The sequence below is a fragment of the Ambystoma mexicanum genome, chromosome 1q (assembly GCF_040938575.1).
Source record: "Ambystoma mexicanum isolate Mex_15411 chromosome 1q, UKY_AmexF1_1, whole genome shotgun sequence".
NCBI classification, from domain to species: domain Eukaryota; kingdom Metazoa; phylum Chordata; class Amphibia; order Caudata; family Ambystomatidae; genus Ambystoma; species Ambystoma mexicanum.
This window is the reverse complement of record NC_090922.1, coordinates 909841132-909853346: the sequence shown is the minus strand read 5'-3', so window position 1 is coordinate 909853346 and position 12215 is coordinate 909841132. Positions and strand designations below refer to the sequence as shown.

The window sequence follows — 12215 nt, the reverse complement described above, 5'->3', positions numbered from 1 at the left end:
TTTAGGTAGGGAAATTCCTCTTAGAGCAGGATCAGAGAGGCCTTTTCACAGCATGCTTATGTTAATAAAAATCTTTAACCAAAACATGGCAACTTTGAGTCCAGCTTTAATTTCTGACTCCTCACACTGCTCTGTGCATTACAAATGAGCTGGCAAAATCCATAGGCATTTCAATGATGGTCACTGAATGTGTACATAGTACCTGTCATTATTGATCACCACAATAACAAACTGATCACGTCACATTCTCTTCAGTGTCGTTACATCATAATTCATTTGTTAACAAACCTTGGAAAACTTGGTAGCTACACTTGCCCTGTTAATAGAGCATTACACCAGGATTAAACCGAATTATAATAGACAGCAATCATCACATACCTATTTGAAGCTTTCAAACACTGCCAAAACTCACTACCAAAGCTAGTAATCCCAACATCCATATAAAAGGGTAACCCTACTACTAAGACATTCTTCATCTACAACAACCTTTTTATTTTGGAACATATCAACTGTAAATACTCTAACCATGAGCCTCATGAATCGACCCTTTTTCATCAAGAAGAGCAAATTCAATTCGGGACCATATCAATGATGGAAAAACTGTAACATGAGCCTCTTGGATCGATCCTGTGAAACAACACATTGTCTAGCCCTCAAACCTCTCATTTCTAATGAGTGTCCCAACATTTCCACACTGCTAAAACCTATTGCCTACAAAGATGACATCCTACCTGCTAGCACCATAACATCTATGCCGTCACTGCTCTCCCCCACTCCTCCACATCATGATGGTCTCACTCCAACAAGACATCTTTCCAAACTCCCTCAAAACAGGAATTTTCCAACAGTTCGGCAGCCATTAGCTAAACCAACTGCTTTACAGGATTGCTCAACAAGGCCTATGCTACTCTAAGACTGCCAATGTGGTTTCATACCCAAAGGTAGCACAGAAAGAGCAACCATGCAGGTTATTGATTATGCCCTTCAGATTATGGGCAATGCAGACTCCTGCCTCTTGGTCTTACGAGATCTCTTCATCACATTCATAATGGTAGATCAAAGGCTTTTGTTCAAATTTCTATTGGACAGAATGGGAATCAATTGCACAGTCCTTAGCTTCTTTCTATGTAATAGGCACCAATGGGTATTTTCAGATTAGACTGCCACATGGTCTTCTTTCTATGTAATAGGCACCAATGGGTATTTTCAGATTAGACTGCCACATGGTCTCATGTGGAGTCCCTCAGGGCTCCACCCTCTTTCTCATCTTCAATCTATACATGAAACTGCTTGGAATAGTCTTAACCCACCCAGGCATAACAGTGCACTGCTATGCAAATGGCAGCCACGTGTGCATTACAATTAATTGCGTACAGAACATCTCACACCTCAGGGATTTCTTCAAAACAATCCACATCTGAATGACTCGGACATACTTTAAACTCAACCCGACCAAAATGATAATTCATCCTACTAGAACATCTTTGGAATTATAAGGCCAACTAAGGTTTGGTAAATGATATCCATTTAGAGTTGTTCTCGCCTTTCAGCTTCATCACTGACAGTGATATATCTATGAGGCAAGCTGGGGTGGACTGGGAACCAAAGGTGTGCCTGGAATTGCTTTGTAAAGTAGTCCCATACTACACCATGCAAGCAAACCCAATTCCTTTAAATATGCTTCAGGGTTTTCCCACAAGAAAACTTGGAAAAAGTGCGTCCAAATATTCTAAAGTACATTTGCCCCTATATAGGAATCAAAAGTAGTTAAACATAACAGCAAACTGATGTACAACCTTTGTTACGAGTGAGGAGTAAAATAATGAACGCTTTATACTGCAGAGACGAGGAGCTGTAGAATGATGGGGGTCGGGTGAATGGGAGAGGGATATAGGAGCAGAAAAACAGACAACCCACACCAAAGAGGCTCATGGTGCAAAAGCTCACTGCACATTTTCCTGAGTTCTTTGTAGGGCAGTCTACCACTGCTGTGAACATACTGCAAAGAAAGCCCACGCTGCCTTGTAGCTACTAGCTCCTCCCCTGAAGATCAAAGCTTTTCACCCTGAATCAGACTCCTAGGATAATCTTCAAGCCCTTGTTGTTTGACACGTAGATGGTGGAATTGCAACCATAGTTGGCATTACTGTCACACCCCGCAACCCTAAAAGAAGTCCAGCAAACCGTTGCAACCTTAATCACAGAACCAAAAAATGTTTCCATTGCTCTCCAATCCGTAAACGATTGAATACCCAGAGACAGGCCTACCTCATTAATTAACTTTACAGATTTGCCACATAATACACCAATTAGAGTTGCACCAAAGAGTTTGCAGAAGGTTAGCCGACAAGGAGAAAAAAAATAAAAAAAAACAAGCAACCTCATTCTAAACCCCATCCACCTGCAATACCACTCTGGTTTCAATCTCTGACATGCCTTCATTTCACCTGAGGGAAGAACATGTTGCCTTTTAAGGAATACCTAGGAGACATCACAAATACTTAACTCCCAGGTCTAGAGAACCAACTCCGGGCTTATACTACCGGCCCGAGTGCCCCCATGCCCCGACTTGGATGTACACCCTTTCATTATCCTTCTTTTATCATTGTACACTGCTCTGTTTCTCCCCAGCTAGGACAGCTGTATATAAAACCACATACATGAACATATCTGTATTCACTGCATGCTGCAGTCTAAGGTAAAGAATCACAGGGAATGCCAGGTTGCTGTGACTAAAATCCTTCAAATTGGGGCATGCAGCATGGATGTGGTCACGGCGCTTCAACTTCCAAATGATTTGTGTCTAATCCAAATTTAGCATGTCTATAGGGTCAACAATGCGTTTAGTGGTCTGATGCAGCAAGACTAACGGTGGCAGCTCCATTTCACCATGGTTTCTGCGTTTTCCTCACTCCACCAAAAACGCACTGGTCGCCATCTTATATCTTCCCTTAAACATTAACCAGTTTGCAGACGATGTGTGGGCCATATTCGCAAAAGTGCCTTACCGCAGTAGTAGAGCAGTTCAGTGTCTGCATAGTGTCATCCGTGGTATGAAAAGAGCCCAGTGCCTTGGCGCCATTGGAAGCAGCGCGTGCTTGCAGAAAGAACCCTTCAATGGGAATAGCTACACTTTGAATTGTCACTAAAATGAAAAGAAAATATGCAGGAAGGCATTGGTTATTACAAGGCAGACTGTGGTTTGCAGCAGTCAAACGTTTTGTCGTTTAGCATTACTGAGATAAGCCATGTATACCTGCTCACTTTTAGAGCGTGTATTTCACTCGTTTATTTTCTGGGTTCATACACGAGTTCGCATTCAGTGTACGTATGAAACAAAAAGATAACACAGAGGAATGGGTGCTTTATCAGAGACCTCGAAAATTACTAAAGTATATCACAAGGCCGAATCGATAGCGGAAAACATACACATTGTGCTCGGAGTCACGACATCAACATTCATTAAATGGCTACAGATGCAGATTCTCTCATACAGTTTTATGAGGAAAGATGAAAGCAATATTCAACCTAGCAATATCTTCGACATTCTATCCCTTGGTACTTTTGCAACCTTTATTTTTTTTTAAAAGGTAACACAACTGGAACTGAATCCCATGAGCTGTGCAAACACATGAATGAAAGCTCCTTTGCTGCACAGATGGCATTCTCCTCTATCAGCTCCAATATGAGCAGGGTCTGGTTATGCATCTTCACTCACCACATCCTGGCTTCTGAGGCAAATGTTCACCCTCGTGTATGGGGTGAGATGTCTAGGGACTAATGTACGCATGCCCTTACATGTCTAAGCAACTATTGAAAGGGAGCATCCACCAGCTTCACCAACTGTTCAGACACACATATCTCGAACAATTCCTCACAAAGAACACAACGCAAAACGCCCATGAGTATGCCATTTGTTGTCACTCTGAAATGACTGGGTCAGTGGATGCAGTGGGGCAAAGGATAGGAAGAACCTGTAGGAAGGTTGCAATCCAAGTTGCCACAGGGAGGGTCTTTGGGAAGCTCATATCAATCTTAATTCGAATAAGGAAGCAGGAAGCAATGTGGAAGAAACAGCTGCTGTGCTTTGTTTACTCTGCAGTACATAAAAAGGTGGAGGGCAATTGATTTGAGCGCATGGAGTAGTGCAGGCGATGGACCGTATCACTCCTGCTATGCTGCTCCTTGTCCCATAATCTCCTGCATGCTCTAAAATGGCGACATTGATAGTTAAAACGGAGCGCTAGCTACATAATGTTAGGATATGATTTGTGCCCTGACACTCATTGAATAATTATTCTCTGAGTTTGGTGTTTTGAAGACCTTCTTGCATTTTGCTTGAAGAGAAGGGGTCATGGTCGGAGATGCCTATGCAATCAATGCAGGATTGCATCTGGTATTGGGCTGTCAGCATCCAATGCGTTATAGGCTCACTACAGTAGTGGAGTGTCCTCCACCCTGTGTACAGTCACTGCTTACTATATAACTTGTGCAGAATTGGCTGATACTCAGTGAAGGCGGTACTCAAGAAATCTGTTGTTTCATTTGACCAGTCTATACATGGACGATGCACTATTACACATTTATTCAGCTCAACGACCATGGAATTCCAAGTGAGTTGGAACCTGTTGTCAAATGGCATGCATTTCAGATACCATGTATGATGAAAACGCCTGTAGATTTCTTGCAGAGCAATTGTTCTAGTGATTTCTTGTACACAGACAATGGCTTTCTTGGATATGGTCTACCCTATATATTCCACAGAGCGCTACAATAAGTACCATTTTTCATTGTGAAGAGTTAGGATGCTCTTGCAGTTTGCAACAACACTTTCAAGGGTCTGAAAGTGCCGGTATTGTGCGTCACTGTACACAAAAACATGTCCCTGGTAGAAAATGTGCCTTGTTATGTTGTGAAGAAGGTGTGCTATCGTCCCCTGAAACACGGATGCCGCAGGACTATAAGTTACCAAATGAGGTCATGAACACAGTGTGATGATTTCTGTCAAGATGTCGAAGGATTTTGTGTTATTCATTTCTAAGATCACGTTTGGGAAAGTAGGGGGTCTCCCCCGGTTGAAGTATTAGATTAGGGTTTGTAAGAACAATGGCATCCCCTATTGTATTGCTTCCACTGGCTCTCTATCCCCATTTTCTTCAATGTGTCACAGTCAGATACACAGTTCTTCCTTATCCATGTGGAGGAACTGGTCATGTTAAGTCCCTGAGTTTAATTTTATGCAGCTAGCCTTACATGGATCCAAGGGTCACATGGAACACATCCTCATATTTGATTAGTATGTTAGAAAATGTAAGCATTGGGTCATCACTGTAAAGGTCCAGGCATATGCAAATAGACTGTTGGTTTTGTCACCCAAAAATCAATGGACCTGCAAGAGCCATATATCATGTTTAACTACAAACCTGCATTTGAACTCAATATTTGCAAAATTCAACCAACCTTGGTTATTGTCCCCCATAAGTGCCTAGATTGATCTCAGGTTTGGAAACTTTACAATGGTATCCCTTGAATGCCTCTCGTTATACTTCCTGGAATACTGTGGTGCAACCTGAGCCGGAGTTGGCCAATAGCATTACCTAGACACCATTCAATTGTAACATGCAGAGTGATTTTTTCCTAGTTATTGTGTTTGAGTCCCTGAGTGATGAAGGAGTAATTGGGGGGTTGCCTCTATCAGGACCTTTCAAGTAGGAGCTGTTGTCGCAAACTGCTGCACTTCTCACAGATTTAATGGTGCATACTTGACCAACGTGCCCTTTTTCTTACATTCAGCACATTCCTTGTCTCTAGCGGGGTAGTCCTTGTAATTGACTATGTGTGACTTGCTACTACACTGGAATCACAGTCAGCAGCTGTCTCGGCTGCCATGTGAAGCTTTAAATTTCCCAGGGGTATCTTGCAGGTGTGTCCCGCCTTCTTTGGTTTTTGCTCATGATTCAGGATGACACGCCACTGAACAAACTTCTTTTGGATCCAGACTTTTCAACTTCAGCCCGAAGAGCATGGTCTGTTCGATGATATCCCCACTACTTCCTCTAGTGAATGGGTCCCTGCTGAGATCCAATGCTCATTGCATCTTCGAGGCTCCGCACAGAACTGTAATTTGATCATCAATGAGTGGATCAGCCATGGGTCCGAAAACACAATTACTGGCTAATTCTTGCAGCTGTGTGACAAACACTTGCATTGTAAAGTTACATTTTGCTTCTTTGCTTAGAAACTACACTGCCATACTGGGCATCAATGTAATTGTTGAAGGTGGCCTTCCACTGTGACCATGGGCTGGGTGCAAGGTTCAACTCCCAATGACAGTTTGTGTGCTGTGCAAGAGTAGTAGACTCTGCACTGACTGTGGAGTAGGTATGGGGTGCTGAGCCCAGTCCTTGTTGGCAATGACCTGACTTGGGTCAGTGGGTGAAATTTTACATAGGGAAGGAATAATCTGCGGGAAGCTTGCAACCAAACTGTAATTATTTTTTTATTTATTGGGTATTTATAATGCGCCCATACACAACGTGTTTCAATTCGCCAAGAGCACCTCAGGAAAACACGCATGTGCAAGATGTGAGGCTACTGCAGTCTGTTGTGTATCAAATGGCCAAGTTATTGGTGTCATATCATCCCCACTTGCATGCATGCAGGCACCCATGAATCCGACTCAAGGTATTGAATACAAGGTTGTTCCCTGCACACGTGCAGGATGTCAATACAGGGACACAGTGTGTGTATGTCTAGCTCATCACTACAATCAATCTATTATACACCGCTTGACTTAGCATCACAACACAGTCGCCACATTGTGTCAACTTAAGCCCTGAATATTTGTGTAGCCTGCATGACTGGTCATATTTGAAACACTAAGAACCCACTGGCGAGGACCTAGAAATCACGCCAGTCGTTTATTGAACCTATAGAGAAGTGAAGCTCTGTTATTTGCAAAGCTTTAGAAAATCACAACAGGTGTACACTTAAAAAAAGCAAATTCGTTTTTATCTGCAGGAATCATTAGTTGATATGATTACTTAAAACAAGTGGGCTAACATTACAATTCATCACAAATGTGTGCATGGACGTCATTTCACCAAAATGCCTGGAGTAGTGGAAGAGACATCACATGACCCTTGACCCCCTGATGAAGTGATGTCATATGACTCCCACACCCAAGTGACATCACAGGAAGTGATGGCAAACGACCTTCAGACTGTTCAGATGTGTCTAGCACCCGTGTTTCCAGGTGCTCTCATTTCAGCCAGATATAAGAACCGAAGCACAGAGGGAGGCGAGATTTGTCCACGATCATACATTTGGGGAATGTCATTTTCCAGACTCTACGTAAGGTCTATATGTAAAACATACATAATGCAGTACTTGGAACAGTGTGACTAAAATCTCTAACGCAGGCTACAGCTAATGTATGAAATATCTATAGATCAATGGTCATAGAAGTATCCGTTATCTGTGGCATTGCTGTGTTAAACTAGCCAAAAAAGCATTGACGTGGGGAGGCGTGCACTGCTGTTTACCCAGGAGCAAAAAACTGCATGAGCAAGGCCTGAAAATGATATCATTGTCTAGGGTTTAATATCAACAAAATTCCCTGACTATAAATGTATCTATGAACATTACACTCATGGAACCGCCTCCACACGCAAATGGAATGCAGCAATCATACTTTAAGAAAGAAACAGTCACTGTTTTGGTGTTGTTTATTGGTTAATTGTTGTTAATCACCTGAATTGCAAAAGATGTACTATGAATAGTTCGTCACAGGCGACAAAATAACACTGTTTGTGAGTACACAAATGCAAATAAAAACATTTAAAAAATCATAATAAATGTATCTATGAGTCAGCTGCCACTACGGCAGAAGAAAGCTATTAGACTGGTCTGCGTGCACACAGAGGAGGATAATGAGGACAGCTTTAAAATTGCAAAACAATTTGATTTTATGAATTGGTTGATTTTATGATAAACAACCTGCCTTTTAGTGGGTATGTTTTTAGTTTGGGAGAGTAAATAATGTAATTTCTTGTTTTTCTTTTCTTTCTTTTTTACTTTGTCGTTTTCCTTCGCTTGTTGTTTTCGTCCATTGAATTCTTTATGCTTGTAGTATTGATTGTATATTATGTCGCTGTACAGAGTAAAAGTCATTAATTGTGCTTATTAGTTTTTGTTCTACATTTTTGTATATATGGCTATAAGAGTATAACTAAATTAAAAAAAAAATAATGTTATCTTTGCTGGAGTATAATACCTGGGAAGGGTTCTTTCAATATTTCCAAGACCCCCCCATAGTTTTCATTATCTAAGTGCAATACTGGGTGCCAGAGGACTTAAAACATCCCAACCATTCAATGTTATATAATTTATGCACACATAAATCTGTGGCACCACACATTTATTTTAAATTGAAAATACCCACAAGTTGCTGCTCACCCAGAGACTCACTGGCAGACTTTAAGGCGCACACTGCACATTACCCCTTTCTCAAACCCGGTGGTGCCCAATTGCATAGCACAACATTTGGCGGCCCCCTGTGAGCCACACTGTTGGGTCCCCCCAAAGCTCCTTAACATATCACAGGGCACGCTATGCCCCAGGCCAGCCCTGACCACCATGTGTGTACAATGTCCATAATGATTATGCCTCTGCAGGGGCATGCACTACTGCAAGTGAAAGAAGTAAATATGTTTTTAATCAAAGCTTAAATGTTTCACATAACGTAGAAAGAAGTGGGTGGTGCCTGGTCCTCAAATATACCAGCCACCAGTGGTTGTTTGGAGGGGGAAATATTTCCTCCAAGTTTGCGATTGCGACGGAGCGCAGCGAGGGAGCCTGAACTAACAAACATGGATTTGTGTGGCGTCAAGGGGGATTCTTCTCCTCTCCTGAATTTTTTTTTTGAATAATGGTTTAAAATGGTGCATTACACAGCACACTTTCTGGGTAAAAAAACAACAATCTGGGTAAAAGGCCAACAATCTGTTTCGTAGGGTGTAGGGTACATCATTAAAAAAGTACAATAGATGAAAGTCAAAAGTGCACAGTGCATTTCCCAACACATTGTTACGGCAGTCCCTTCAATATATGCTAGCATAAAAACATGTCCATGGTGCTGTGCCCATACATTTCCATGATGGCTCAAAAGACATATGCTAGTATTCCCATATAAGACTATACTTATGTTCGCTTTAAGATTTGTTTTATAATATCATTCCTGGCACTGGGTACAAAACTGGGTCTGCCAATATATCCCAGTACGCCTATGTAAGAACATACTCCCGCTGGTTTGGCCATTAAAAGTGACATGTCACAGTATGAAAACCTGTCCAAACTAGTTCCAATGTAAGCCAGTCTGGAGTAATAAGAAGACTTATCATGCTTGTTTTATCATAGATGCTCAGTTAATAAAAAATCATGCTACAGTAAAAAATATACAGACGGCTACACCAAAACATTAGTCTAGCGAGGTAACCCTACTTATCATGCATGCTTTTTTAAAGATGCCGAGTAATACAAGTCCTGCTACAGTAAGCTATGGCTAGACTGACTGCGCCAAAATGCCAGTCTAGCCAAGTAATGACACACATGTACTTGGCTCTGCCCGAAAATAACAGTTAAACATTAAGTCAATAAAGGATGTGGCTACAAGGCTCCAGTGATCCCCAGTCTCGCAGGGTCTTTCACACACATGCACCCATGCATCCCCTTTCACCCACTGGTCCCTCACCCATACATCCCCTCTTGCATTCATTCACACTGCTTTCATCACAGAGGCACGCATCCAACCCCCACATAGAACATTCAAACACACACTACCACATTCATACTTGTTCACACACCAGTCTCTCACTCATGCACCCTTTCTTACCTCCACTCATTGCATTCTCTGCACAATCACATGCCCACCCAACCAGAACATTCAAACACACACCATCACATTCATACTCATTCACCCACAAGTCACTCTCTCACACTTTCTCTTACATCCACTCATTACATTCTCTACACAGGAACACACCCACCCAGAACATTCAAAAACACACCATCACATTCATACCAGTCACTCAGTCATACCTTCTCTTACATCCATGCATTGCATTCTCACTACAGGCACACACCCAACCAGACCATTGAAATGCAAAACATGACATTCATACTCATTCACCCACCAGTCATTCATTCATACACCTTTTCTTACCTCCACCCATTGCATTCTGTACACAAGCACACACCCAGCCACCCAGAACATTCAAAAACACACCATCACATTCATACTTATTCACCCACTAGTCACTCAAACACACCTTCTCTTACATCCACTCATAGCATTCTCTACAGAGGCACACACCCACCCACCCACAACATTCAAAAACACACCATCACATTCATACTCATTCACCCACCAGTCACTACCTCACACCTACTCTAACTTCCACTCATCAAATTCTCTACACAGGCAAACACCAACCAAGAACATTCATAAACACACCCTCACATTCATACTCATTCACCCACCAGTTACTCAGTCACACCTTCTCTTACATCCACTAATTGCAATCTCTACGCAGGCACACATCCACCCACCCAAAACATTAAAAAACACATCATCACATTCATACTCCTTCACCCACCAGTCACTCACTCACACCTCCTCTTACATCCACTCATTGAATTCTCTACACAGGCAAACAACCACCCAAAACATTCAAAAACACACCCTCACATTCATACTCATTCACTCGCCAGTCACTCATACACACCTTCTCTTACGTCCACTCATTGCATTATCTACACAGTCAGAACCCCACACAGAATATTCAAAAACACACCATCACATTCATACTCATTCATCCACCAATCACTCACACACACCTTCTCTTACATCCACTCATTGCATTCTCTACACAGGTACCCACCTACCCGGCCAGAACATTTAAAAACACACATCACATGGGTATCAGGTAATATTATCCCCATATATATGGTCGCCGTACATAATATCGCCGGGAAAAGGTTGTGGCAATATTATATGGGTGACCATATAAATGGGGCCATGGGCAGCCAAAAAAAAAAAAAAAATGTTCCATGCAATAATGTCCACACAAAAAACGGCAATTTTTTGGCGATATTTTTGCATGGCGATATTTTTGTGGGGACATTATTACATGGAACCATCACATGCATACTCATTCAAGCACCAGTCATTCATTCACATCTTCTCTTACATTCACTCATTGCGTTCTCTACACAGGCAAACACCCACCCATCCAGAACCTTCAAAAACACACATCACATCACAACCATTTACATGCATAAATCTAACACACATTCACACATGCAAAATACACATCATACTTTTTTTTAAAGCCTTCTCACCTTTTTCTTGCAGCTTTGGTCTGTCCTTCCAGGCCACCATTGGCTACTCTGTGCTGCTCACGAATAGGAATCAGGAAAATGAGGGAGAAGAGGTTGGAGCTGAACATGACATATGATATGTGCCACATGTCACGGTCAGCTCCAACGCCAAACCCTACAGAGCACCTCCCCTGCCCAGCCTTCACCCTGATGGGTGAGGTCGGGGCTGGGGACCCACCAGACCTGGTGTGGTGTGGCCTCCTGCACCACCGGGGTCCCTGCAACACCACAAGCTTCCCCCCAAGGGTTGCATCTGTGGACCCATGGTTCGCAGCTGTGAACCCTTGTCGACCCCCAAACATCGTCCCTGAATCTGTGCAGTTCTTGTGATGTACTGTTATTAAATTATCTGTGTTTTGTTGCTATGTGATTGTTTTGCTATGTTCATGTCAAAAGTTAAATTACTTCAAAACAAAATCAGAATTTGTTAATTTCACTTGTTGCCCACTAATACTGTTTGCATGTGTCGAACTCATAGCCACCAAGGACAACACTCAGAATTTTAACAGAGCAATCACAGGTGAAGAAGACAGCAAAATAACATTACACTGAAAACTTTTCTTTTATTCTTGGAACAGACACAAAAATGGAGAGGGTTGTTTGCTCCAAAGTGGTTTCTTGCTGCTAGGTTGATGCATGTGATTCCATGCGTACATATTAAGGAAACAGGGAAAGTAGATAGAATTTGAGATGGAATGCTATGAAATGGCATAGAAGGGCATGCAGTTCCATTCCGTGGGGGATAGCATTGAGAATCGCTCTGTCTCCATTGTGAC

At 42.2% G+C, this 12215-nt stretch overlaps 1 protein-coding gene across 1 annotated transcript in view; it reads right to left on the bottom strand.

Annotated features, from left to right (window-relative positions):
* LOC138521940 (putative ferric-chelate reductase 1) overlaps nt 1–12215 on the bottom strand; it is a 381139-nt gene that overhangs the window by 176849 nt on the left and 192075 nt on the right. Inside the window, exon 3 of the mRNA XM_069635115.1 lies at nt 3009–3145. Coding sequence (XP_069491216.1) covers nt 3009–3145 — 137 coding nt within the window. The remainder of the gene's footprint in view (nt 1–3008; nt 3146–12215) is intronic.